At 41.4% G+C, this 25,099-nt stretch overlaps 2 protein-coding genes across 6 annotated transcripts in view; both read right to left on the bottom strand.

Annotated features, from left to right (window-relative positions):
* chd9 (chromodomain helicase DNA binding protein 9) overlaps positions 1-13,842 on the bottom strand; it is a 70,997-nt gene extending 57,155 nt beyond the window's left edge. For all 4 annotated transcript variants that reach the window (XM_083912817.1, XM_083912816.1, XM_083912815.1 and 1 more), the window contains exons 1-2: positions 13,675-13,842; positions 8,854-10,516 (exon numbers count right to left, since the gene is read on the bottom strand). In XM_083912817.1, coding sequence (XP_083768943.1) covers positions 8,854-10,413 — 1,560 coding nt within the window. In that variant the 5' untranslated portion in view covers positions 10,414-10,516; positions 13,675-13,842. The remainder of the gene's footprint in view (positions 1-8,853; positions 10,517-13,674) is intronic.
* A 2,059-nt stretch (positions 13,843-15,901) lies between these two features.
* Positions 15,902-23,502, bottom strand: aktip (akt interacting protein). Of its 2 annotated transcripts, none has more exons than XM_083918542.1 (10): positions 23,360-23,502; positions 22,505-22,635; positions 20,990-21,198; positions 20,667-20,731; positions 19,484-19,584; positions 18,749-18,837; positions 18,292-18,390; positions 17,144-17,251; positions 16,940-17,000; positions 15,902-16,752 (listed from the first exon to the last, which is right to left on the bottom strand). In XM_083918542.1, exons 2-10 carry the CDS (start codon positions 22,550-22,552, stop codon positions 16,645-16,647), a joined length of 888 nt encoding a protein of 295 aa, XP_083774668.1. In that variant the 5' UTR covers positions 22,553-22,635; positions 23,360-23,502; the 3' UTR covers positions 15,902-16,644. The 2 variants fall into 2 exon arrangements, with proteins under 2 accessions (XP_083774668.1, XP_083774667.1); XM_083918541.1 differs by having other exon boundaries at positions 20,990-21,201.
* Between the last annotated feature and the right edge of the window lie 1,597 nt (positions 23,503-25,099).

Raw genomic sequence — 25,099 nt, forward strand, 5'->3', positions numbered from 1 at the left:
GGAAACACTAATGTATAGTGGTCTAGCCCCATGTCACACAAGTCAAGGAAACCTGCACATTAATAGTACTACCAAGATGGGCTCTGCACATTGAATGACTTCTGTATTTTGCTTATTTATCATTTCTTAAGATTAAAAACAAAGCACTATAAAGCAATTATTGCAAGTAAGCATTATTTATGAGATGGGGAAACTGAAACATATGCTGTCAAATGACAAGGTTTCTGTCTTTGTTAAGTAAAATTAACTTTTTGTGAGCCTGTATGATGGTACTATATTTTGACTCTACACGGTGAGTGGTAATAGATGACATACAATTTTCAACAGTAAACGTTCCTCTTCTAAAGTAGACAGTGAATTGAGTCATTCAATTGCTCAGTCAACAGAAATTGAGTGTTGTAAAATACAAGCATAACGCTCCATAAACAAAGACTGGACTTGCAACATAGGCGTCCATGGCAACTAGCAAATTACTTCCTGACACAAACCTGTTTGCTTAACTTACAAATCAGTAACCAGTAAGCCAACTGCCGTCTCCGTGCAGTGTGACTGACTTGAAGTAAAGTCAAAGTCAAACTGTGGTAAAGAAAACCATATATCAAGTGGAACAGTAGGATAAACTTACTTAATAGCCATACTAACTTTAAGCAGCTTTCTTTGAGCTTTACTTTGATTTTAAGAGATGTTGTACTAAAGATGTTCAGACAACCTCTTCCTCCTACCACAAGATGACAACTACTATGTCAGTCGTAAACAAGGGCAAAGGGGTCATTACCACTTCATGCCTTTTCTAATTTCCTCTGTTGCACACTGCACTGAGGCTAATTTACAAGTGACTTTCATGCTGTCTTCTACAAGAAACTTTTTATACCCATAGGCACTGTGGTAGTCTAACAACCCAGCTTTCCCTTCTCAGTTAGTAAAAGGTTAACATGAGTTCAAGGAGGTTGCAGTCACGTCACAACCAAAAAGCCATGCATTTCAGTCACGTGCACACATGCACACACGAAACAAAAACCTCCACATTTGACCACTCACCCACACATCACCGCAGAAATATATTCAAAGCCATTTAATCCCAGGTGAAAGAGGCAAGAGAGAGAAGGAATGATAAAAAAGTCAAATAAAAGAGCATACTTTAAATTCAGACCTACTGACAGTTTGGGCTGGCAGCGTTCCCACATGCTGCTGACACACTCAATCCAAGTACAACTCCCTCTCACAGCTCCTCCCCCCCCTTCTCTTCCCCTGAGCCCTCCCCTTCCGCCCACAGCAAAGACCGCCTGACTTCCTGTTTACCCCTGACCCTTAGTTGTCCCCCGTCCCCGCCCTTATCTGGCAGGCCTCCGAAGAGACAGGCTGATGAGGCCGGATGCAAACAGTCAGAACACTTGACATAGCCAGCAAGCCAGAGAGGGAGGGACAAGAGTGAGAGAGGGTTGTTTATGGATGGTTGGGGGAGGTGATCAGGGAGTGTGTGTGTGTGAACCAGCCAGCCTATCACCATGTGGCAACAGAGGCAGCAGGTTTCCCAGGGGTGTGTGTTTGTGAGTGTGCAAAATGTGCGTGTGTGGTCAATGTGGGTGGTGCGTTGAGGGCTGGGGTGATGCATGGTGTCAAGTTTCAGGGCTGATTATGGCATTGCACTGCCCAGTCTGGTCGGCTGGGAGTTACATAAACCTTAGACAGGTCAGCAAGCATATAAAGCTAGCATATCACACATAAACAAGCCAACCCTCCTTGTAAGCGCACACAGATATCCTAAGTTGCTTACTTGCGATACATACAGCTCAAAGGCCAAGACAGGGTAGAGAGGGGAGAGCAGTGGGTCAGATAATAAATCTAAACCAGCAATGCAAGCAGGCAAGGAGAAGGCACCTGCTCAGTGTCACTGCCTGGGGCCTGTAGTGACTACAGCAGCACAGGACATCAGTAATCATCAGTCTCCCCTTCCATCTCTTGTTTCTTTTCTTTTCAGCAAGGGCGTGGTTTGCACCCCTACATTTGAAGCCTTAGAAATAATACAAACAATAGAGCAAAAAAGGGCAAAAATCGCAAAGCCTATCAAAGAATACATGCACCGAACAGATTAAAGTGTGAGAGCTGTGTCTGCAAGAGAAAGCAAGGCGTAGTGGCAACATAGAAAAACTTAACACTTAATTTTTTCCAGGTCTACTCTGTTTTTATCAGGGCTGCCCCCAAATAGTCAACCAAGCACTGGTCGAACAAAAAATCATTAGCCGACCAAAATTTCATTGGTCCATTGGTCGCAGGAAAAAAAACAAAAATATTTGGGGCCGTGTCTTGTCTAAATTAAGTGAAAATCTATGTGACTCGCTTTTATTTTGAAAGGGATTAACAGGGAAGGCGGTTAGATAGTTATTACTATTAATAGCCAATGATGTCGAGAAAGAAATCTAAAATATGGGATCACTTTAAAAAGAACAAGGATGACCGCAAGAAGGTCACATGCATCTTTGCAAGAAAAACTTTGCCTATCACTCAAACATAGCCTACCACCTTTAAACATGCAAGTAACATTAGCCTAGCTACCTGCCCATGTAAGACCTACAGTTCCGACAGTCTCCTCGCTGATTTCTTCTGACAAATTTAGAATTAGAATCTGAAATGATTTTTTTTCCGGTGGCAGACTTATAGCCCACGGCTGTGCGCACTTGTAAAATAATGGTTATTAATTATGTTTAATGACGTTATTCAGTTGCTGAGGCTATATTTTGAGGGGGGTTTATATGCGTTGATTAGTCGACTAATCACTCTAAATGATGACCACTGGTGGACCAACAAAATCCTTGGTATGGTGCAGCCCTAGTTTTTTATACATATTTATTTGCAGCATCAAATATCACCAATACAGTTAAAATATACTTGGATTTAAAGTAACCAAGATATTGCAGTTCAAGACATTGTCTGAATTCTTGTGCCCACTTGATTTCTCCCAGTAACATGGATTCATACAGCATGTACACACAAAACTGTAGAGGTAAGAAAAAGGCAGGACTGCTACCAGGGTGGCTTATATCCCACTTTCAGTTTGAGTACGCCTGTACTGGGTGTGTTGAATGTGCTGTTGTTGCCCCACAAATCTCCAAAACCAGTTTATTTTTTGCCTTTGGGCCTTGGTTTAATTTGTATCCAAATATAGCTGTATCAAATCCAAGTTAAGACATATTAGGATTGTGCTCAGAATACGAAATAATGAAGACACAATTCTCCCATTGAAAATTAACCACAACGGTGGTTAGCACTGTTGCCTCACAGCGAGAAGGTCCCTGGTTCAAATCCCGGCTGGGGCCTTTCTGTGTGTAGTTTGCATGTTTTCCCCGTGTCTGCGTGGGTTTTCTCTGGGTTCTCCGGTTTCCTCCCACAATCCTAAAGACATGCAGGTGTTAGGTTCATTGATGATTCTAAAAATTGCCCGTAGGTGTGAATGGTTGTCTGTCTCTGTTCGTCTCTATGTGCCCTGCGATAGACTGGCGTCCTGTCCAGGGTGTACCCCGCCTCACGCCCGATGTCAGCTGGGATCGGCTCCAGCGCCCCGCGACTCCGACAGGGAAAAGTGGTTGAATATGAATGAATGAATGAATAAATCAACCAACAAATCGAGACAATCAAGCGCTCCAACCATTTTCAGACTACTGTGCAACATTTTGCATGGGTGCAGGGTATACTTGAATGGTTGGAATTATGTTATACTTTAGTATGATGTTTCCTCTATGCACATAATTATATCTGCCGCTGCTGTAGAATTTTATAAAAATAAGATTAAGTCGCAATTACACGACTCTATGAGGATTTTTAATTTGACACGACAGTGAAGACACAGCGCTCCGAGGAGAGGCAGGGAGAGCTGAGTAATGCCTTTTACACACAGGGGCGGCACATCAATACAGTTTTTCGAACAGCTGTTTTCTTTATAACTACATTCACAGAACGTGAATAACACAGGGCAAAAAAGCATTGTTTTTTTCGGCTCAAAGTCGATTTTTCTGAGCTTTTGCACCACGAATAAAGACAACAACCGATGCTGTTGGTTCTTTAATTATGAGGATTACCAGACAACACACAGGCCTGCTACTAGACCTCATATATCCATGAATCCGACTAAAAACTATTTTACTACCTCGACAAAGGCAGCGCAGATAGCTCTACTTCTTCCGTTCTTACCTTTCACAACAAAAGTGCTAGACACACACCTTTACTTAAAGTAGTTCAGTGTTTGCTCTTACTGCTTAAGCTTCCTGACTGTTGTCAGAAATTGCACAAGGAGACACTTTTATTTTGTCTTCTGTCACTTCACTCAGCAGAAGAAACAAGACACGGGACTCCACCGTTGGTCTTTATTTGTTCTCAAACGGACAACTGTGGCTCTCCTTTTACTCTCCTCTCTTTTCAGCAGCATCCCCAGAAGAGGGAAGGTAGCCAAATAGATATTGTAGTTTAAAAGAACATTCACCATTAACGTTATTCTCTATTGATATTCACGGCCAACTAATTATAGCCTAGCAGTCTATACAAGTATTGGTTGTAAGTATTTAAGTATAAACAGTAAATAAGTATATGTAGTTGTTAATAAATAAGTTCTTAAGTGTGTTTTGTGAAGTGTGGCTTATAACTTAATTCCGACAGCAGGTATATACACATGCAACGATGTCGTCATTGCCCCACCTCCGACCTCTAACCCCCACGGCGTCACATAACAACAACAACAGTGTTGCTGCATAAGAGAAGAGAGATGGACTCCGACTGAACTGTTCTGAGCTGCATGCATGGTAATAAATTAGGCCAACCATATATTACTCCCTTTTCCCTGACAGTCTGAATTAGTCGCTAAATTGGTCGCTAGTAGCTTTTTATAAATAAAGTTGTTAGAGAAGGTCTGAAAAGTTTTCAATCATCTGCATGTACCCTTAGTGACCGCAGTTACTATCTTCTTTAAAAAAAAATACTAACTTCCAGCAATGATGAGCCAATGAGGACATTGCATGCAAATGGCCAATCAGACTGCAGTGAGGCAAAAGGTAATCAGCCCCACATGACATCAAATTTGTGCCATCTGCTTTAATTGCCAAAGGCTTTAGGCATGTGCATTGTTGTCTTCCCACACTCACTCAGGGCACATTGCAAGCGTGGAGCTACAGTATACCCACATAGTGGCCTGTTGAGTCAAGCACAGTTAAAACACAGTTTTAAAACTTCACCAACTTAACCTGTTGCATCTAGGAGATGATCAGGAAGAAAAATATGTTTTTGACTAATCCATACTAGAGTAACTAACTGGAAAACTATCCAGTGATCAGACAAACCAAGATCCTTGATCACATTACGCCTAAAACATTTTTTTTTTGGTTCCTGTTGGTTGTCAGTTGAGGTCATGGATAGGTAGGAAATGTATTTTATTATCCTTTACAGCAGCGATGGATACTTTTTTTTTTTTTATAACATAGCATACATGTACTGCATGTACTCTACCAGCTTGTGTGTCCCAGCATGTCACACACACACCAACACATTTTTATATGAACAAAACATTTAGTCAATACTAATGTTTTATTTAAAATGTGCTGATTCTAAATGTGTGTGTCTTTTTTTCTACTCCTTACAACCAGTTCTGGACCGATGGCATTTAAGACATCTCAAACAATATTCAAATGTATCCAACCAAACTGTAGATCTCCACTGTCAGATACAGAAAACTGGCTTTCACTGTTGCTATACAAGCAACCACTGCAATGTTGTTACAGTCATAAACATGGACATGACATCTAAACATGTGGATAATATGGACAATGCGTATGCACTGCGCGATTGTTGCTTTTTGTAAACAAAACAAAGCAAAAACAAAAAAATTTTCGCCTCTCTGGCTATAGAGGGATCTCTGCCGCACACACACACAGTCACACACACTATAGTGACAGTCGTTTCCTCCTTATCTTGCCTGTTTAGGTACAACGAGTTTCGTAGTGAAATGAGGACGACTCATTTAGATAATTCATCATGTCAACTTCATAATCAGCTGTACTTTGTCAAGCACTTTCAACGCGCAAGACAAGTGCAGTCCAGTGCAATTCCAAACTACATCCCGCAGCATCCCTCGCTGCCGGTTCAGGACATTCCAATAGGAAACGATGTAATCAAAGTGATGGCTCGCAACGCATGCTGTTAGGACACGGTGTTAAGTATTTTCCAGAAATAAACAGCTGGCGATGTCAGTCCATCCGTCAGCTCGGTCCACTTTACCAGCTGCTGACACAAATGAACAAGTGCACTGCTTGACTTCTTTAAGAATGTTTTAGAAAGATTTCAAACCCAATCTTTCAATTTTGATTGTCACGCTGTTGCATGGGCAAACAATGAAGACAATACACATGACCATCTTTCTTCTGTGAAAATATAACAAGTGCTCCCGGGTATCCAGTCGTCTGCTTGCAAATCCCACGAGAAGCCTTGTTTTCATTTAAAAAGAGAGAGAATGCGCTCATCCCTGTACAGGACGAAGAGGTGCTGTACAAAAACGTAATTATAGTTTGCCTTTTTAGTTAGTGTATTTTAATAATTTTTTCTTCTTGCTGGTCGCACATAAATTGACAGGGTCAGTCGGAAACCGGAATTAAACAAAACTTTTTAGCTGTTAATGTGAAAACCCTGCCAGCAGTCCCATTCACTGATTTGACACATTGTCAGCAATGGTCTATTTAGACCTACACATATTCTCACAATTAGTTTTACTTTATAACGCAGAGAAAGATCTTACAGGTGTTAGTCTTGAGTTCCTGACTGCACACAGCATTAAGACTATTGGCTGGGTCACATGAGTACACGTATTTTTAAGCATTACAAATTGGCATCCAGCTCAGAAGTCTCACTGGAGTGCTTGATGCCCCAAGTGTGAACTACCTCCTAAGAGAAAGCCCCTTGCAGTCCTCAAATGTTGCTGATTCATGAAATGATTCATGGGACACGCTAGAGTTCTACACACATCTGTTCATTTGAATAAAGATCCATTGCAACAGGGCCTGGGACATTTTTTTTACTCAATTTAACTTGATTTTGGCAACCTGGGACAACTATTCAATCTCATTACAGCTGCAGCTGACCATTACAACCATTGGAAGACCTAATTAGCGACATTCACTGCGGGGGAGTAAAGACTGGGCATCTAGCCCCTGATGCCTTGCCTGTTCAGCAAACACACTATCAGCAGGCTCTTCACACATCAGTGCACATGAATAGCACAGTCCGCCTGTAAGCATCAACACAGGGCTGGATGTTGACACAGTGAGGGAGAGGCTCGTTCGTATGGCTGTGGTTTATGGCCCCATTTCAATCAAGGACCTTTGCAGATGGGCAAATAGTCTGCCTAACTGGAACTGATCCACACAGGCCACCAGTTTTGCGGTCACCTGCTGCCTGTTGGGGGATAGTGGAGGCAGTACTCAACAAAGGTCGCGTTTTGGCTCAGAGGCATAGGTTGGATTTCAGAGTGGGGGCATAACGGGTGTGCTACCAGGAAGATGACATTGTTTTGAGAGATTTAATTGAGTCACTCAAATGGTTACTGTAAAATGTTCAATCCATTACTACACATGGGTAAGTGCAGATACAGAAAAGGTGAGGTTGGTCAGATAATGCCAAGAAACACTTCTGTGTTGCAAGTAGTGGGCCATAGAAAACACTTACAAAAACGTGTGGATTTTCCACATATTCATGTTTCTAGTTTGATATGATCTGTTTCTGCTGCACTAAATCTGTTGAAATGATGGTGGGACATATATTGTATTTGTAATACATTGCTGGAATACAAAAATATGACCAAGAAGGAATACATGATATGTGGAAATACATGTCCTTTTTTATACTGTGCAAATCACGATGAAACGTCTGTTGCTTTTGCTGCTGGTCATGTGTCACTCATGGGCCAGGAGGCTGTGTGGATGCTGCTAAGTTACTAGCCAACTGAGGTCCAGGAACCGCCTGAAGCCTGTTACAGCCAGCTAATGCATTCTCCCAACCTCCCCCTCTCTTGTGCTCTTCCTCTCTGTCTCTTTCCCTTCCTTTCTTTCCTAAACTCTCCGTCTTTTTCCATGAGCTACTGCTCTCTCCATCCCCCCCCCCCCTCTCCAAGTGCTAACCACTCTCTTCCACCACGCTCTTTTCTTCCCGCCTGCTCTCTCACATGTGCACATGCACTCACACACACAGAAACTATGGCAGCTACCACAACAGTGTGCAACCTCCCCCACACTTCAGCGCGGCTGTGTGCAAGTGCCTCTGGCTTGCCCTGACCCACATCTTGATATAGCCCTAAGTATGCTTACAGCTAAGTCCTGAAGACACTCCTGCCACTCTTAGCCTAATCAGGTCTGACCTGCTGTCGGCGCACTGGGCAGATAGACAGAGCAGGCTGGACAGACCATTATCATTTTCAGAGGGCTTTTAGATGGCCCTAGGTACTGTCTCTCCACCTTCCCCCTCTCCAGCACTGATTGCAGGTTCCCTAACCAGACAGGCACATGTTCTATCTGGGATAGTTGGTTAAACATTACCTGAGTGGCTAGTTTCTTTGACATGCTACACTGGGAGGAATACATAAACTCTCTTAATCTCAGCAACAAAATGTTCCCCATTAGTAAAGCATATATATGTACAAATATAACATGTAGTTCATTTCAATTAATCAACCTTCACTCTACTCCAATTCCCCTTATTCATTTAAACTGATAAATAATATTATACAGGTTTGCTCCTCTACAGTGTGGGTAAAATATGCCACCATGTATGTGCTTAAAACAATCAAAACATGACACAAATACTCATTTTGTATCATTGTGTTACCTTTTCTTCCTTGTACTCAACAGTTGGTGGTTTCCCATACTCAAGTCCCCTCTCCTGGCTGGAATCAACCCAGGAACAGTTGGATTCCTCGTGTTGGCTGAGAGCAGCCTCCAGCTGGGGCAGTAGGTCAGGCAGGAGGTCAGGAGGCTCCAGACTCTCCAAGTCTCCATCCTGAGCCACTGATGGCATGAGACTGTCTTCCAGTGCTTGGTATCCATTAGTGTTGATGACCCCGCAGCTCTGAGGCTGCTCAGAGGGCTGCTGTCTGGCAATACTGGAGTAGCAGTTCATAGACTCACCAAACATTTCAGATGACTTGCACTTTCCCTGGGTTTCTCCGGTGCAACGTAGGGCCTGGAAAGGACATTCCTCTTCCTGGCTGACTGGGGTCCTCATACCTGCTGTGGATGGAAACTGGCACACTGTCCCTGAGAGTTCAGGCACTGTAGAAGTGAGGGGTGCAGTGGTTGTGGCAGGCATAGACACTGAGGCTGAGGACAAAGACTGCTGACTGAGATTGGGCATTTCTGGTTCTCCAGGGTAGGCAGGGTACTGAGCAGCTTGGTAAGCAGAGGCAGAACTGACTGAACATGTGGGCAGGGAGTGGACCATAGATGACGAATGCATGAAGGGCAGGTTATGGTCTTCCTGTCCTGATCCAGTAAAGGCTTGCCCTCCCCTGGTCAACTGGTAGCTTCCCTGCTGCTGCTGCAAGCAAGTCCCACTCATAGAAGCATTTTGACTATTCAAATAAGACTTACTCTGCATAGCCCTTGAGTTGAACAATGGTCCGCCTACAGTTATTTGGTGCTGAACATGTTGCTGAGTATGGTGAACTTGCTGTTGGCTCTGAGATTGACCTTCCCGGTGAAAGGAGAAATTGTGATGTTGATGCTGCAGGGACATAGTCTGTGTGTTAATTTGTTGGTGCTGGTGCTGATTTAACAACTGTTGCTGATGACTTTGCTGTTGTTGTTGTAGCTGTATTCTGTGCTGCTGCTCCTGTTGGCATGGGTGGTGGTGGTGGTGTTGTTGCTGCTGCTGCTGCTGCGTTTGTTGTCGTCTGACATGGAGTTGCTGGTTGTGCAGTTGCTGCTGCTGATGGCAAAGCTGTTGTTGCTGTTGAGATAAGGGGTGGTACATATTCCCATTCTGGTCTTGGTTGCCCCACATTGGACTGCTACTGTTACAGAAGGGCCCATTGGGTTGAGGTACTTGGCTCATGGCAGCATTATGGTAATGGCCATGTTGGTCTGCTATCATTCCACCACCTCCACCACCCGTGCCCCCAGGACCAGAAAATGCCTGCCCCAAAGGATTCTGTGACTTGATACCCATGTAGTGACCCATCTGCTGACTGTAAGCGGGCATGCCTTGTTGGGTAGTAACTGGTGGCATCATGTCTTGGTGCTTCCCTGGGTCTAAAGGCTCAACTTGGAGGGGCTCAAAGTCAGCACTGAGGTTTAGCTCATCCACAAGTGATGGTGCTGAGGTGAAGCCATCCTCATCCAGCCCTTCCAAACCTCCAACAAAGAGGTTGGGGTCATTGAAGAAGTCCATGGCCGAGCCCAGAGGGTAACTGGAACCTTTGGAACGCCGCTGGATCCAAGCCGGTCCCAATGAACCTCACTGTAAGCTACAGCATGTCCATTTTATTGTGTCCCTTTCCAAAAACAAGACAAGAGGAAAAAAAACACAAAATACATTAATATGTGAACATGAGGTTTTATGTTTTACTAAGTACTGTATAATAACAGACCCCCCCCACATGACAATTTTTCTCCACCATAACTCCTTTTATAATCAATACATGTTTGTAGGTTAGAACAATTGCATGAATTCCCATCCAGTGTAAGAAGGAAGGCAACAGCTAGGTCAGAAGGGTCTGGGAGAAACTGGTATCGTGAATTACCCATCAGCACTACCTTTCATGTGTGTAGCAAAGCAGCTGGTGCAACACACACACACACACACACACACACACACACACACACACACACACACACACACACACACACACACACACACACACACACACACACACACACACACACACACACACACACACACACACACACACACACACACACACACACACACACACACACACACACACACACACACACACACACACACACACACACACACACACACACACACACACACACACACACACACACACACACACACACACACACACACACACACACACAGAGAGAGACAGACAGACAGACAGAGAGACAGACAGACAGAGAGACAGACAGACAGAGAGAGAGAGAGACAGACAGACAGACAGACAGAGAGAGAGACAGACAGACAGAGAGAGAGACAGACAGAGAGAGAGACAGACAGACAGACAGAGAGAGAGAGAGAGACAGACAGAGACAGAGAGAGAGAGAGACCATGCTACTGCAGAATGTGTGGGAGGTGCAGACAGCTGATAGAATTTCAACAGCTAAGGACAGATGTAGATGAGGTTCTTTCAACCTGAGTGTTCTGCAACCACAGACCGGCAGATGATAACCCAGGACAGTCATTGGTATCGTTAATGTCCTGGGAAATCACAAGAATGTGGCATCTCCATTTATTATTTTTTTACACTTCTTTGGATTCCTATCTTCATAGGCAGCCTGCTCATGACTTGTCTCACTCTTGATAACAAGCAAAAAAGAAGGCATGTGAAATCCCTCCGTGACAAGAAAGACGATACTGATGAATTAAGAGAGGAATAGGGCTTGACCGATATGGATTTTTTAGAGCCGATGCCGATTTTCTTTTCATCCGCCTTAGCCGATGCCTGATACGAACTGCTGATTTTCTTGAGCCGATATTTGGAGTTGATACTACTTTTGCTCCCTCAATTTACATCATAAAAACTATACAATGATGATAACAATAACGAGTCTCACTTGTATAAAAAAGGAACATTTATTAAACTTTAAAAAGGTGTCTCCAGCAACACGAAGCAGCCTGTGGACGCCTGTCTGTAAATAATGCCAGAAAAAAACTACAAGCAAACACAGCAGCCCGCATAGGTCGATACCTATACACCTAAAAAACGCAAATATGGGCCGATAATACTGGCTGGCCGATGTATCGGTCTATAACTAGAGGGGAATATGAGTGTAATTGCCACATTCCAGCAACTTAAGTACAATAAAAAAAACTCTTCCAGTCATACTCAAGTGATATTTACACCATCTATAATCTGGCAAAGGGATCTGAAAGTACTGAAAAGAGTTTTTTCTACACACTATTCATTTGGGTTGAGTTTGTGCCAAAACAAGAATGTGTCCTTTAATTTAATGAACACACAAAAAACATATGTGATGAAAACGTAACATATCTGTGTAATTTGAAATGATTTCCAACAGATATTCTCTTGTTGGTGGCATTCAAAGTCTGGGACACAGCCAAACCAAAGTTGAACGCTGAGGCAGTCAGCAGTCCATTCACACTGGATTGACAACAGTAAACTGGAGGTAAAGGTGTAGGCTATGTAGGCCTCCATATACGTTTGGTCTTTCCCATGTGCCACGAATCAATGTAGCATATCACTTCTCACATTTCAACACCTTGGCCCTTAGTCGTCTTCCAGCTGTTTCCTTCATAATCATGACGTTGTAAGCGCCATCCGGACACGTGCAACTCATGCCTAATATCAACAAGAACTGTGTACATAGCTGCCCCAGTCGATGTCGCCATTAAATCATGGAACTAGTACAAATGGGCACTTTTTCACACTTTTTCACACCTCAGTCAAACGTAAACAAACCAACAAGTTGTAGCTAAAAAAAAAAAAAACATCAGAGTTGCGACAATGACATGCGTCAGGTCAGCTACCTCGGGAACAAAGTAGCTTGTTGCTGTGACTGAAGGCGCCTTTCATTTAGTAGACTGTAGCAACTCAAGACGCCTTAAATGTTTGAATCGGTACAATTGCACCATGTCGGCTCACACTCGGAAACACGCTCTCGTTTTCATAGATTTGCTAAGTTTGATAAGGACCCTTGTTTTCCTAAAACAGACACCGTGCGGGCTCACCTCTGAAGTCTCAGCATCCTCTTCATCTTCAGCCCAGCAATGGCTTCAGCTCCGAGCGCGGAGGCGGCAATGTGTTGCGCTACTTTAGGCACAACAACTGGTCGCCGAGTGGAAGCCAAATTAATGCACGTGGGACACTTGATTATAAATTTAAATTGGCACCCGCGGGCTGCTGAGTTGGTCACACGTGCTCCTGCTAGCCAAACCTCCACTTTGAAAACCACAGGATCCTAAGGGTGTCGTGACCACACTGTAGAAGAAGAGGCGGAGGGGGGAGGAGGCCGGAGGGGGATGGAGAGGTCGACAGCGATGGTGTCCATGATAATACAACTATAGTTTGTTGTCCTCGACCGACTTTGGTTTTACTTTGTAACAAACCTGCCGACGGACTGGCAGTACCGGGGTCCACATATGTGGTGGTGCTGACTGAGCCCGGCTGGTCGCTGTCAGTTCAGGACCACCGAGAACACGGAGGACTACTTTTGGAGCCACGCGCATTTCCATATACCCGGCAAAACTGTGAGAAAGTGCGATGACATTTGCTATTTTGTATGCGAAACGCACGCGAAACTAACGCCGACAAGTTTGGTAAGTGGACTGTCTTATTGCATCTACCGCGAGGAAGATTCACACTCGGTGAGGCGGTGTCATCAGAGACAGCTGAGGCGAGCCCCGCTGCCTGTCAGCTATTTGACAGCTCCTTGCTTAAATGAAACCTAACCCGTCGAGTATGAAACCAATCTCGAACATTCACATGATGAAGTGTTTATTTCTTACCTAAAATGAAGCCCAAAGTACAACTCCAGACGTCACTGTAGAGAGTGTTATCGGCGAAGTTGTGACTGTGTTGTTAGTTGTACTCCTGCTGGCGACCACGGCACAGCGGCTCTACTGCTGCTGCTGACGTGACTGTGATAACACTGCATTTGCATATCAGTGACATCCTCTCTGATTGGACCGCCGACAGTTTTTGACAATTTCACCTTCCCGTGTCAAATTAAAAACATGTTCCCTAAGCGTGCGTGCTTTTGGTGTAGTGTCTCCCCCAACCATGACGCAAGCGGCTGATTAAATCATGGTTTCATGTGTAAAGTCCCTATGTTGACAGAGTGCATAAGATGGCCGCGTACAACCCAGAGCCAATCCGGAGAGGTTTTACTTTCGCACATGCACCGGAGTCTCTCCTCAATGTGAACATGACAGGGGTGGGAGAGCTCTCCACCGTGGGTACACATCGACCTCTAGTGGCTTACTGAGCGACATACAGCCCTAAATTAAATTATTCCGGTTTGGACTACAAGGCCTAATTATCTGTCGTCCTCAATAAATAGTGTTCATATAGGTGTTATACAATTTGTGACACTTTTAACCTCTTATAGCACACAAGTATAATGAGAAAATACTTTAATGTCCTGATTTAGCCCATGTAAAATGTTATTTTTTTAATTGATTTATCCGTCCCATTGAGATTAAATATCTCCTTTACAAGGGAGACAGAGATACTTTGAGAAATATTAAAAATGATCAGATAATACAGTTGCAAAATGTTATTGTTTACATGACACTGAGTAAAAAAAATTAATATTCTTCTATTATTGAGTCTGTCCTTTCTTTTCTACAATTTGCTGGACAGTCAGTTTTAACAATAGGAACAAACTGGAGGAAATGTTCCAGCTGTGCTGTTAAATTACTGACACTGTCCTTTATTACCTTCAGCACCTGTATGAAATGAGGGTGATGACAACAGACTATTGGTTTGGACCTTCAACATCCTTTAGGCCTACATGTTGAGTCCCAGATGTGTCCATAAGGGCATTTAGTATTTTTTTTTTTTTTTACACATCTAACTCTAATCCCTGATATGTCCTTGTCTTTTCACTTTTGCATGACTCATGACAGTGTAGGAAATATGGCTCTTGTGTTGTGTATGTTGTATTGTATTCATTTGTGTTGGACCACTCTCTGCGAAGCAAATTGCCCCTCGGGGACATTAGTTTCACTTTTAATCTAGATTTTGTCTGTGCCCCCAGGTATTCCGCAAGGGTTCAAAAGCATTCCTATAATGAAGAGTAAATGTAAAAAGGACTAACAGAATATTGCCTGTGTATTATCCTTCATCAATGTACCATTAACGTAGTTGTCTTTCAGGCAATTGTGGAATACGGATGAACACGATGCTTTGTCAGTAGTGACCACAATTTCTATTGTACAAATATCTAAAAGTGAAACCTCCCTCCCATCTACATCATATACTAGTGTACCTTGACCATGTTTATTTCCCCCGCTTGCCCTCTGAGTGCAGGTCTAACTGAATTATAGATGAGCAGCTTCTGACTTGAAAACACTTGACAAAGCAATCATGGGGGAAAAAAAATCAAAATATGGCAGGTTGAAAACTTCATTAGTTCCAAGTGCAACAACAAAAATTCCAATTATGACTTGTTTTTCAACATTTTATTGATTTCAGAGAAGAGCATTTAAACCTCATCTATGCATTAGTGTATTCACAAACTGGACGAGGGTTCCATATGAACATTTGAAGACGCCAATCGCCCAAATGTCAGACTGACGTGCACTGAGATTTTGTCAGATCTTTAACAGCAGCTATAAATAGATCCAACAGGTTTCAGCACCGTATCTGCTATTCAAATATAGTCATTTTAAAAATCCCATCCTTCTTACACCCCCTTCACAATATTTGCATATCGAAAGTTACTGGGCAATATTGTTAACAACTACGCCAGAGTCCTCTTCGGATGAAGGCCTTACAAAAAAGGCGACATTCAGACTGGAACAACAGAAAAAGTGTTTTCTAGGATCTACTCAGAAACTAGTCAATAACTAAACCTTATCAAAATAAATATCTGATATTCCTTGGTACTTGTGTGGGAATCCTGCAGTAACTTATATGATGAAAAGATCTGTAAGCAAGCTTAAGAAACATTTGCAAAAACTTTTTTTTTTTTTATAAAATCCAAGTAATCCAAGTTTAGCACAGCATCCATTATTTACACATCAAACCTTTAATAACCAACAGCCAAAGGGTACATAAACATTCAAAATTATTTAAAATCAGACCAAATAAAATACTTAAGCTTACTTATGCATCTTATTTAAAACCATACATGCCTGCTCTGCTTTATATATTAGGTCTATTAAGACAATAGTTTACACAGTGGGATTAAAAAGAAATCATTGTCAAATAAGACACTTATGTAAAACATATGTCAATCAGATAGGGTTTTGTGAGGGGTGGCAATTAGGAGGTTTCATTCACACAGCTATGACGGACAACATTCCAAGTCTGACAAATAAACAGTCCTGAGCCAATTTCAACAAAGTGGTAGAGATCATGTAGTCCACTATACTTACTGTATGAATGCTTTACTCATACTTTTCAGCTCCTTTTGGGACAGTATGTTGTATCATCAGCCCAACATGTGCATGGATCTGAAAATCTAAATGAGAAAGCTCTTTGATTGCATCACAGCCTAAATGATGTTGCTGAGACATCCATTTGTCATCGATTTACATATAATACAAACTTTTGTTTCCTTATTCTGAAGCTGTATGAGGAAATGCCTACAAAGCTTTTAAAGCTGAGCAATAATGTGGGGATTTAACATACAGTTGTCCCAACTGTTTCAAGGATCCAGTTCTCATAAACAGCTGAGGTGAGGCAAGCCAGTGGCATGGCATCCTATGCGTGGACCGCCCTTCAGTAGCTGCGGCAGCGACGGTGCAGGTTCAGCTCTGGGGAGGACTGTCATCTTTACTGAAGGGCTGGGTCGATCCAGGCTTCACCCAAGACAGCCCCGACACCTGCGCTCCCTTCTGGTGATCCTCAGGCCGTCTCTAGGGGAAGAAAGACAAATTAGCAGTTGCGTAACATGAACAGCTCAACCAATCAAAATGCTTAGAGCTCACACTCTAGCTTAACCAAACCCTTTGGGTTTTAATTCTTGCAGGAGAACTGCAGTAGAGCGCACTCTCATATACAATAATGAGATGGTGAACCTCTTTGGTATGTTTTAAAACTTACTTTGTATGTGAACATCCGTTCTTTTGCTTCATCGTGAACAGCTGGGTTCCATGGAGAAAAACTATCAAATGGATAAGAGTGGCAATACAAGTATGAGAGACAAGAACTTTTTTTTCCCTTTCAGGAGGTTCCTCTCATACACAGGGTGTGTTTTCTTGTAGTGGTGAGGTTATAGAATGTTAAAAATAGAGACACTTTACCAACCTTATTGCGTAGGGATCATCTATCTTGGGATGATCAAAAAGATGACTGTTGCATAGTTTTACACTATCCACCACTTTGCTTTTGAACAACTGCACATCCTTTTCATAGCTGAAAAAAGCACAAATACTTTGTGACACCTGGGTTATAACTAAAGCCAAACATTGTTGTTGTGGAGGTGGTTAAAATACATGCATGTGGCTCTGCAATATGATTTGCCAAGTAAAAAAATAGAGCTTTCAAACTCTATGGCAGGCAGTTGGAAAGGAATATTAACACATGACAACTGGAGTTCATGGTCCCTTTTGTAGATTACAGATAATACATTTATTTTACACAATATCCATCACATTTCTAGTTTAAATCACTTGCTATGGTAATAAGCAATGACAAATTGTGATGTATTGCATTATACTGACAGGTGTTTCTATTATCTCGGCAATTAAATAGCATAACAAACTGCAGCATCCAAAATTACTGTACAATTAAGTCTCTTAAGCCGTTTCAGCAATAGCTGACAATTCTAACTTTTATTAAAAAAGGTATGATTTATTGCAGGACTGTTGTAATCGAAAACTTTAGCTTTGGCTAGGTGTACCACTTGGTTACCACTGACAACCAAGTGTATTTAACAGTATTGTATTTAACGGCAGCCATGTTGGCACATCAGCAGGAAAAGCACAGGCGTAATTGGTAACATTAAAATTGACTGCATTTGATTTAGATGAGCTAGTTTGATGATCCTGGTATTGTGCATGCTGGCTCACAGGCATGGCTTACTGGGGCACTTGATGGAACTGAGCATCATTAATGAAATTTGTTTTTGTGCTTTTCCTGTTATGACAAATCAAACTGTCATGCCATTAAAAAGGTCCTGAGGAAGCAGGAAAACAAAACATGTTCTTAGACATGCTCTATGTTTTGATTAATAACTTGCTTCCATGAGTTAAGCAATGGACATTTGGGCATTCATAAAGGCTTGTTAATATGTCTATTTTCTGATGGCATTTTGGGAAAAAAAATGCTAATTTGTATGTTGTAAAACTTAAAAAAAAATTGAATTCTTCAGCAAAGTCACACAGCACTAGAGAGTATGTGCCACTTTTTATGGTTCATTTAAAAAACAACTGAAAGGAGGCTCAGACACTCACAGCACGGCCGCCTCTGGGTTGAGTGGTTCTGTGGTATTGATCTTGTAGAAAATCGTACGTGCATACATCAAGACTTGCCAGATGTGGTTGTGATTCCGTCTATAAGAACACAACATAGGGAGTTGACAACATCATCATTTTGATGTGAGAAAACTAAGAAGACTGAAAGTGTAATAATATGCTTTATGTCCTTGACCACCACTAAACGTGAACACCCACCATACCATCATAGAGCTGTCCCTAAATCCTAACCTTTTTCTGAGTGATAAAATATGTTAGAATATGAAATTAGGTGGATATTCCAAGATATTCTTAGTCTGATTTGAACACATACTGAACTTGTTTTCACAGTTTCCAAGCAAGTGTGTGGGGCGATTAAGAGATTTAGTTTTCACTTAAATATTCATGTTTGAAAAAAAAAAAGTAAGTTGCAGAAGCATAAAAGCAAAAAGCATACCTCCATTTGGTGAAAGCTCTTCTGACATCAAGCTCTCCAGACACAGGGTCAACAAGAGGATGGAAGACTGGGATGTCAAAGACTAATTTCTAAAACAAAGCATAAGGAAGAAATGGTTAAGGGTTTGCGTCACCTCTTTGGTCAACATTTTAGGACTGTTCTGTAAGCATTGTTTTCAAGACAATTGGTCAACCATCACTTGCTATGGCGCTTTAGAGTCCTGCTTTTATTTAAAAGTTCAGGAAGTAAATTCAGAGATTGGTTTCAGAACACATTGTACATGTCAGAAAATGGTTGCTGTCAACATGTGAAAAAAAGACTGCAATTCATTAAAAACTGAATTATGGAGTTAGAGGAGTAATTCACATTTTTGGGCAGGATCTAGAACACCGATTGTGACACCATCGCTGTGACAAAATGTCACATGAACACCTGGCAAAACACTCAAAACTGCCTCTGGGGTTGTCCCGGCTACAGTAGTTGTCTCCAGGACCATGTTTTGCACACTTCTGTTCCACAGTTATGTCATTGAATCATGGCCAGAAAGGCCTTTTTTTGCAGAACATTATGATGTCACAGTGAAATTTACCTTTGGGATATAAAATGTTATCACTTCGTAATGTTATATCCTTTTAGACACTTGTGTCAGTCAATGTTTTCGCACTTTTTCCTTCTACCATGTAGCATGTTGTTTTTTTTAAATAGTGGAACCAGAAATAAGTATACTATACTTACAGGACACTCTCCATCTGGATAGTTATCTGGAATATACACGGTGAATTTGAAGACTCCATCCTGGTACAAGCCATGTCTGATGAATATGACCCCGAACCACACTAAACAGTGGGAGACACATGGTACTTTAGATTTTTTACTCCCATCAAAGTTTAGGATAACAGAAACTGGCAGAGAGGGTAAGGCCCCATTACAGGGCTCAACATTAACAGTTGCCAGGTTGCCATTGGCAACCATTTTAAAAAATTGGCAACCAATTCTTGGTCTTTGGTTGCCATCTGTGGCAACTACTTTTTAATATATACAGTAAGAAATTGGGACAGCAAACACCTGATCATGCACCCCAAAATAAATACATTTTTAATATGTGTTATAATATTTCAATATTGCTGTTGAGTCAGAACCGGATGCAGACAAGGCTGTATGTGCATACGATTTAGAGATGGCAAAGAATATTAAGTGGTTTGACTGTGGAAATAACTTCAAGAAAAACATTTTGTTCAGTTACTGTAATGAAGCTTGTATTCTTTTATCCCACATCTTCATTATTAAGCTGATGAATATCGGCATAGCATCAACATATAAGGCAGCTAAAAATGGCAACTAGTTTTTCATTTTTGGCAACCAAAAGCTGATGCCTTGTAGCCAGCCTGAGAACCTCTTTTAAAGATTGGTGTTGAGCCCTGTATACACATTATACAAAATTTTGCAACGTACATTTTTATTTTTTATCATTTTGCTAAGGTGAGAACAGAAATGGGGAAGAAGGCTTTTAGATTTTCTGCTCCAAGTACATGGAACATTTTGCAGTCAGAGCTTGAACTCCAAAGTCTGGTATCTCTGAATGTATTCTAGTCCAAGATAAACATTATATCCAGGCTCCAGGAGTGCAAATGTTTTATTTGAGTGCATATGTTTAAATTAATCTTGTAAATTCTTTTAACTAATTTTTTTGAAAATTCAATAGTTATTGTATTCTAATTTTTTGAAGTTGAAACTTCATGTGTTGTCATTCTTGGCCAGGTCTCCTTGTAAAAGAGATCTTGGATCTCAATGGGACAAACCTGGTTAAATAAAGGTTATATATTATATATAAATGTTTAGCAATAAAGAAGGAATCTATGAGTAGCCACATTTGATGTACATATGAAACAGACATGAACTTCCAAAAGAGGGTCCTTACTTAGCGCCGATTTGTAGGATGGCTGGACATAAATTCCAGGGAGTTTCTGCTTAATCACAAGTGTGCTGCAGGTAATATGGCAGGAAGTTAGATCAATACAAAAAGGAGAAACATGCATGAAACTTATTTTCATCTTTGGGTTCAAAGTATCCCTTTAGTCTGGTACCAATGTTATACAGACGTTGTCTATTAAATGCAAGTGCTACTAACAGTTTAAAAAGGAACGTCAAATAAAAACATTGAAAAACACAACAGAAAAGTGCAAAGGGGAATCAAAACAAAACACACTGAACTTGTACTTCTGACAGTGGTCCAATACTTACAACTCAGCCAGCAGAGAGTACTCCAAGTAAAAGGGGCCATAGGATGCATGTGTGCCATTGGCTGACTGGGCTGGGTTGCCCGTTGACGCAGGCTTGGTAATGGGGGCTGTATTCTTAGGAATGGGTGGAAGCTGCTTTTTGCCAAAGGGCAGCCGGGCAGGGCTGGCTCTCTGCTCCCCATGCCCGCTCTGTTCCTCACTGTCAGATCTCTGCTGTTTGTATGATAAATAAAACAGGAATCTCAACACATCAGCTGTAAAATGTGAAATAGCAGGTAAAAAGAAAGTCTTAAGAGCTGGATTAGAGAATGGTAGCGTTTAAGAGCCATTATGCACACTCAAGAGGAGACCAATGGCCCAGTGTAATAACCACATTCTGTGACCAACCTCTCAGGTAACACTGCCCATCTGGTTTGCAGCTTATGGTGAAAGCAGTATTCTAAAAGAGAGGAAGTACTTTAAAGTACAGCTATCTTGTATCTTACTGATGCCTTTCAGAATGATAAGAGTAGTTATAGTACAGTGTCACTGTACACATCGAGCACAAAGCAGCGGGATGTCAGGAATGCATCAGGAAGGCACAACAAACACTGCTGATGACTAATACAAGTATGCGTGGAATGTCTGCAGTGAATAGTGTGCTAATGCAAGAGATTTAGCTTTCACATTCATTGAAGTCAGACTTGACTACATAATGTTTGAATTGCTCCTCTGACTAGACATGAAAAAAATTAACTCACACCCATGCTCAAGGTAGACAGTTTACCTCCTCCCTACCCCACCCAGGTTGCACCAGCATGATAAAATGTACCTCACCTACCCTTTGTTTGTGGAAATTCAGTCAAGCACTAGCTAATCGTGCTAAACAACTAGTAATGCTTACTTCTATTCTACAAGGAGAAAGTGGATTCTAGTCATCAACATGTAAATTTCAGTCCTATTAACTTGATTTGAAGAAAAGCCAATTCTAAACATTTTTTAAATTTCTTTTACAAAAAGTATTACGAGACCACACCCTCAACTTCAGTATTAACAAATCCAGTTTGCCAAGAAAATAAATACAAGTGGAGACAGGTTCAGGAATGAAGACCCCTAAAAAAATAATAGGCCAGAGGTGCACTAACCCTTAACAGGACAAAGATTCCCAGATATCAAATTATTGCTGTCAGAAACTTGATACAGAGTACAGACACATCAACTTCACACACAGGGACGCTGATATAGTATTCAGATTCATTGGGAGAAAAAGTCATGATGACATAAATTGGTTAAATGTCCCCTGGTTTTTCAACGAACACACAAATTTGACCTATGATGTCATAAGAACTTTGAGAAAACCACTAACATAAGATACATAAGATAAAAACATAAAGATTTAACAATATGAGAACTTGGGTTTTATTTGGACATTGAATGTATGATGCAAACTATTAACTATCACGTTCTCAAAAATGCAAAGAAGTTGAATGTGTAGCCTGTCATGTGTACATTTATAATCCAATGTGTTTAACGTTACCTTACGACTTGTATTGGTAGACATGCTCCAGAAGGGGTTTAGGTTCATTACGCATTCAGAGGTTCAGTTAGGTGTCCCTCTTTCTATGTAGGCCTAGGTCCCACGACAAATGCTGCCCGGGCCATCCGCTGCTGTGATGGGGGGGGAAAAAACACACACACGAAAAACGAAACAAGTGACTGTTGTTGCATTTATAGCCAAATACACACAAACAACTTGTAAACATGCATACAATCAATTACTTCATGGTCTAATGTCATCTAGACAAACTATAACAATGTTTCGTTGCAACTTGACAGTTAACATAAAAATGCCCTAACTTGTTTCAGTACAAAGTGAGAAACGTTAACAACTAAGCTCTCAAATGAGGAGTTGTTTGGAATAGCTTAGCCTCATGCTAAGGTGGCTATTTCATTAAGTATTGTTGTCGACGTTCAAAACTATATTGCGAAATCAATATAGAATGTCAACACTAAAGACTCTTGTTTTCATTTTCAATGAGGACTGCTATTAATATCATAGCATTTGTGACAGATACGGAGTTATTCGCTACAGCGGTGCTAACGTGACGCTAGCAAACATTATGGGCCAACGTAAGCTAGGTAGTTAAAACCACAGCTGACAAAATACTCCTTCGAAGCGTTATGCAAGTAAATCGTAATGTCCAAACACTGACGTTGTCTCATCCGCCAAACACTGACGTTGTCTCATCCGCCTTCCTTAACTCACTTAGGGATATATATAAATATATATAGCTACCATTAGCTTACAATGCTACATTTGGCGTTGCCAACAACTTGACTTTTCCTCTATTTTTAGCCCTTGCAAGTAAGAAAGCTTAGCGATGTCACTCACCGTATTTGATAGAGAGCCGTCAAAGTCCCTTTTGAGAGATGCTGACGTGTGCCCCAATGTAATGGCAGAAACTGCTCAGCTGCTCGCCAGTGCTGTGGGTGTCATCTCGGCTTGGCTAACCTCGGCTAACTGGCTAACATTGGCTACCTAAATAATTTGACAGATTCAGAAACCAGAGCTCAATCTAACGTAATGATGGGCGTTTCTGTGCGTAAGTACGGAATCTCATTGGTCTACAGGATAAACGTTCTGGCATTTGATTTGCTGGCGCTTCTGTCACGTGTTGGGAAAGCGTCCTTTAGAAAAAGTAGCTGAAATTAAACGGTAAGTACAGATATTCTGTTTTTCTTCGGTGAAAAGAGTAAAAGAAAGATAGGATTTATGAGTATTACTTTTTAAAAATATTGTTTAACAAGGAATACACCTTTTCAACAGCAGGTATTCAACTTATTTCTTATACCCGGATATTTTTATTTTTATTTAATCTTATTTTTATTCTATTGTATTGCATCATATTCAGTTGTACCAGATTGCTGCAACAAAATATTTTTCCTTCGGGATGAATAAAGTAATTATCTATCTATCTAGACTTTTCATAGCTGGAAAAGCACAGGTGTAACATTAGGGATGGATCAGTTTCATTAAAGGGGCATTCCGGTAAGTTTGGAGCCATTTCCCCATGTATATCTGTGCGTAGCTGTGTTCAAAACTGTTCTCTCATTCACTCACTCACTATACCCTTTTAGTGTCTCCAAATAGTAAACCATATAGAGATTTCGGACACTACACTAATTCTTTTTCTTCTTCTTCTAGTGACTAATGCGCCTTTCAGACCAAACATAAGCTGTGTTCGAAATTGTTCCCTCATTCACTCACTCACTATCCCCTATATAGTGTTTATTAATAGTGCACTATATAGTGAATGACCAAACGATATTTCGGACACTACACTGAAATTTTCGAACAAATAGTTGCGTCAATAGTTGTGTCGGATATATGTGCATCCAATTTCATGTAAACAAACAGAGCCGTAAACCCATTTTACAGTCAGTTTATAATACAAACTGGGCACTCAGGGTGACAGTAATAGGTTGTATTGATGTTGCATGTTAGTTTCAGTGTTAAATCCCATATAAATTGTTGAAATTTTGACGGTGTAAAAGTGTGGTTTTGTTAACAATGGTTGTGTCCGCCGACTGCGAGCTGTAATAGCCCACGGCTAATTTATTACATGAGCGAGTACCAGTAAGAAGCTCACGAGGAACTAGTCAGCACGTGAGTAATGGTTGTTGGTAACTGCTGTGAGCTCTAAGATACCTGGCTACCTCTTCTGCTTCTTCTTCTCCTCTTGTAAAACACGACCACATTGCATTGTGGTATACAGGAGTACAATGTAGTCCCCCATCTTTGAAGGTTGCCTTTTTCCAATTTTTGAACCCCTCTTCGGATGTAAATACTGAATCACCTGAGTTAGGGAGACTGAAGTGTCGACAGGCATAACAGAAGGCCGAGTTTTTACTTTGAGTATTCCAGCCATATTTGTACCGGTCTTTAGAGAAGCACCGACATCCGCCCCCTTGAAGGGTTCGAGGGAAGGCTTTGAGATGTGGCTGCTTGAGCTACTCTGCTCTTGAGTGGGAGATATCTATTAAGAAACAAGAGACACAAACAAGCTCACGAGGAACTAGTCAGCACGTGAGTAATGGTTGTTGGTAACTGCCATTAGCTCTAAGATACCTG

The sequence above is a fragment of the Echiichthys vipera genome (genome assembly GCF_963691815.1).
Source record: "Echiichthys vipera genome assembly, chromosome: 1".
NCBI lineage: Eukaryota > Metazoa > Chordata > Actinopteri > Perciformes > Trachinidae > Echiichthys > Echiichthys vipera.

Excerpts from the sequence above, each read along its gene's own strand:
- aktip (XM_083918541.1), bottom strand. The coding sequence starts at position 22,552 with ATGAACCTAAACCCCTTCTGGAGCATGTCTACCAATACAAGTCGTAAG. Across the intron at positions 18,838-19,483 it reads ATCCAGATGGAGAGTGTCCT|AAATTAGTCTTTGACATCCC; the intron begins GTAAGTATAGTA and ends GCTTTGTTTTAG. Across the intron at positions 17,252-18,291 it reads AACCCAGAGGCGGCCGTGCT|CTATGAAAAGGATGTGCAGT; the intron begins GTGAGTGTCTGA and ends TGCTTTTTTCAG.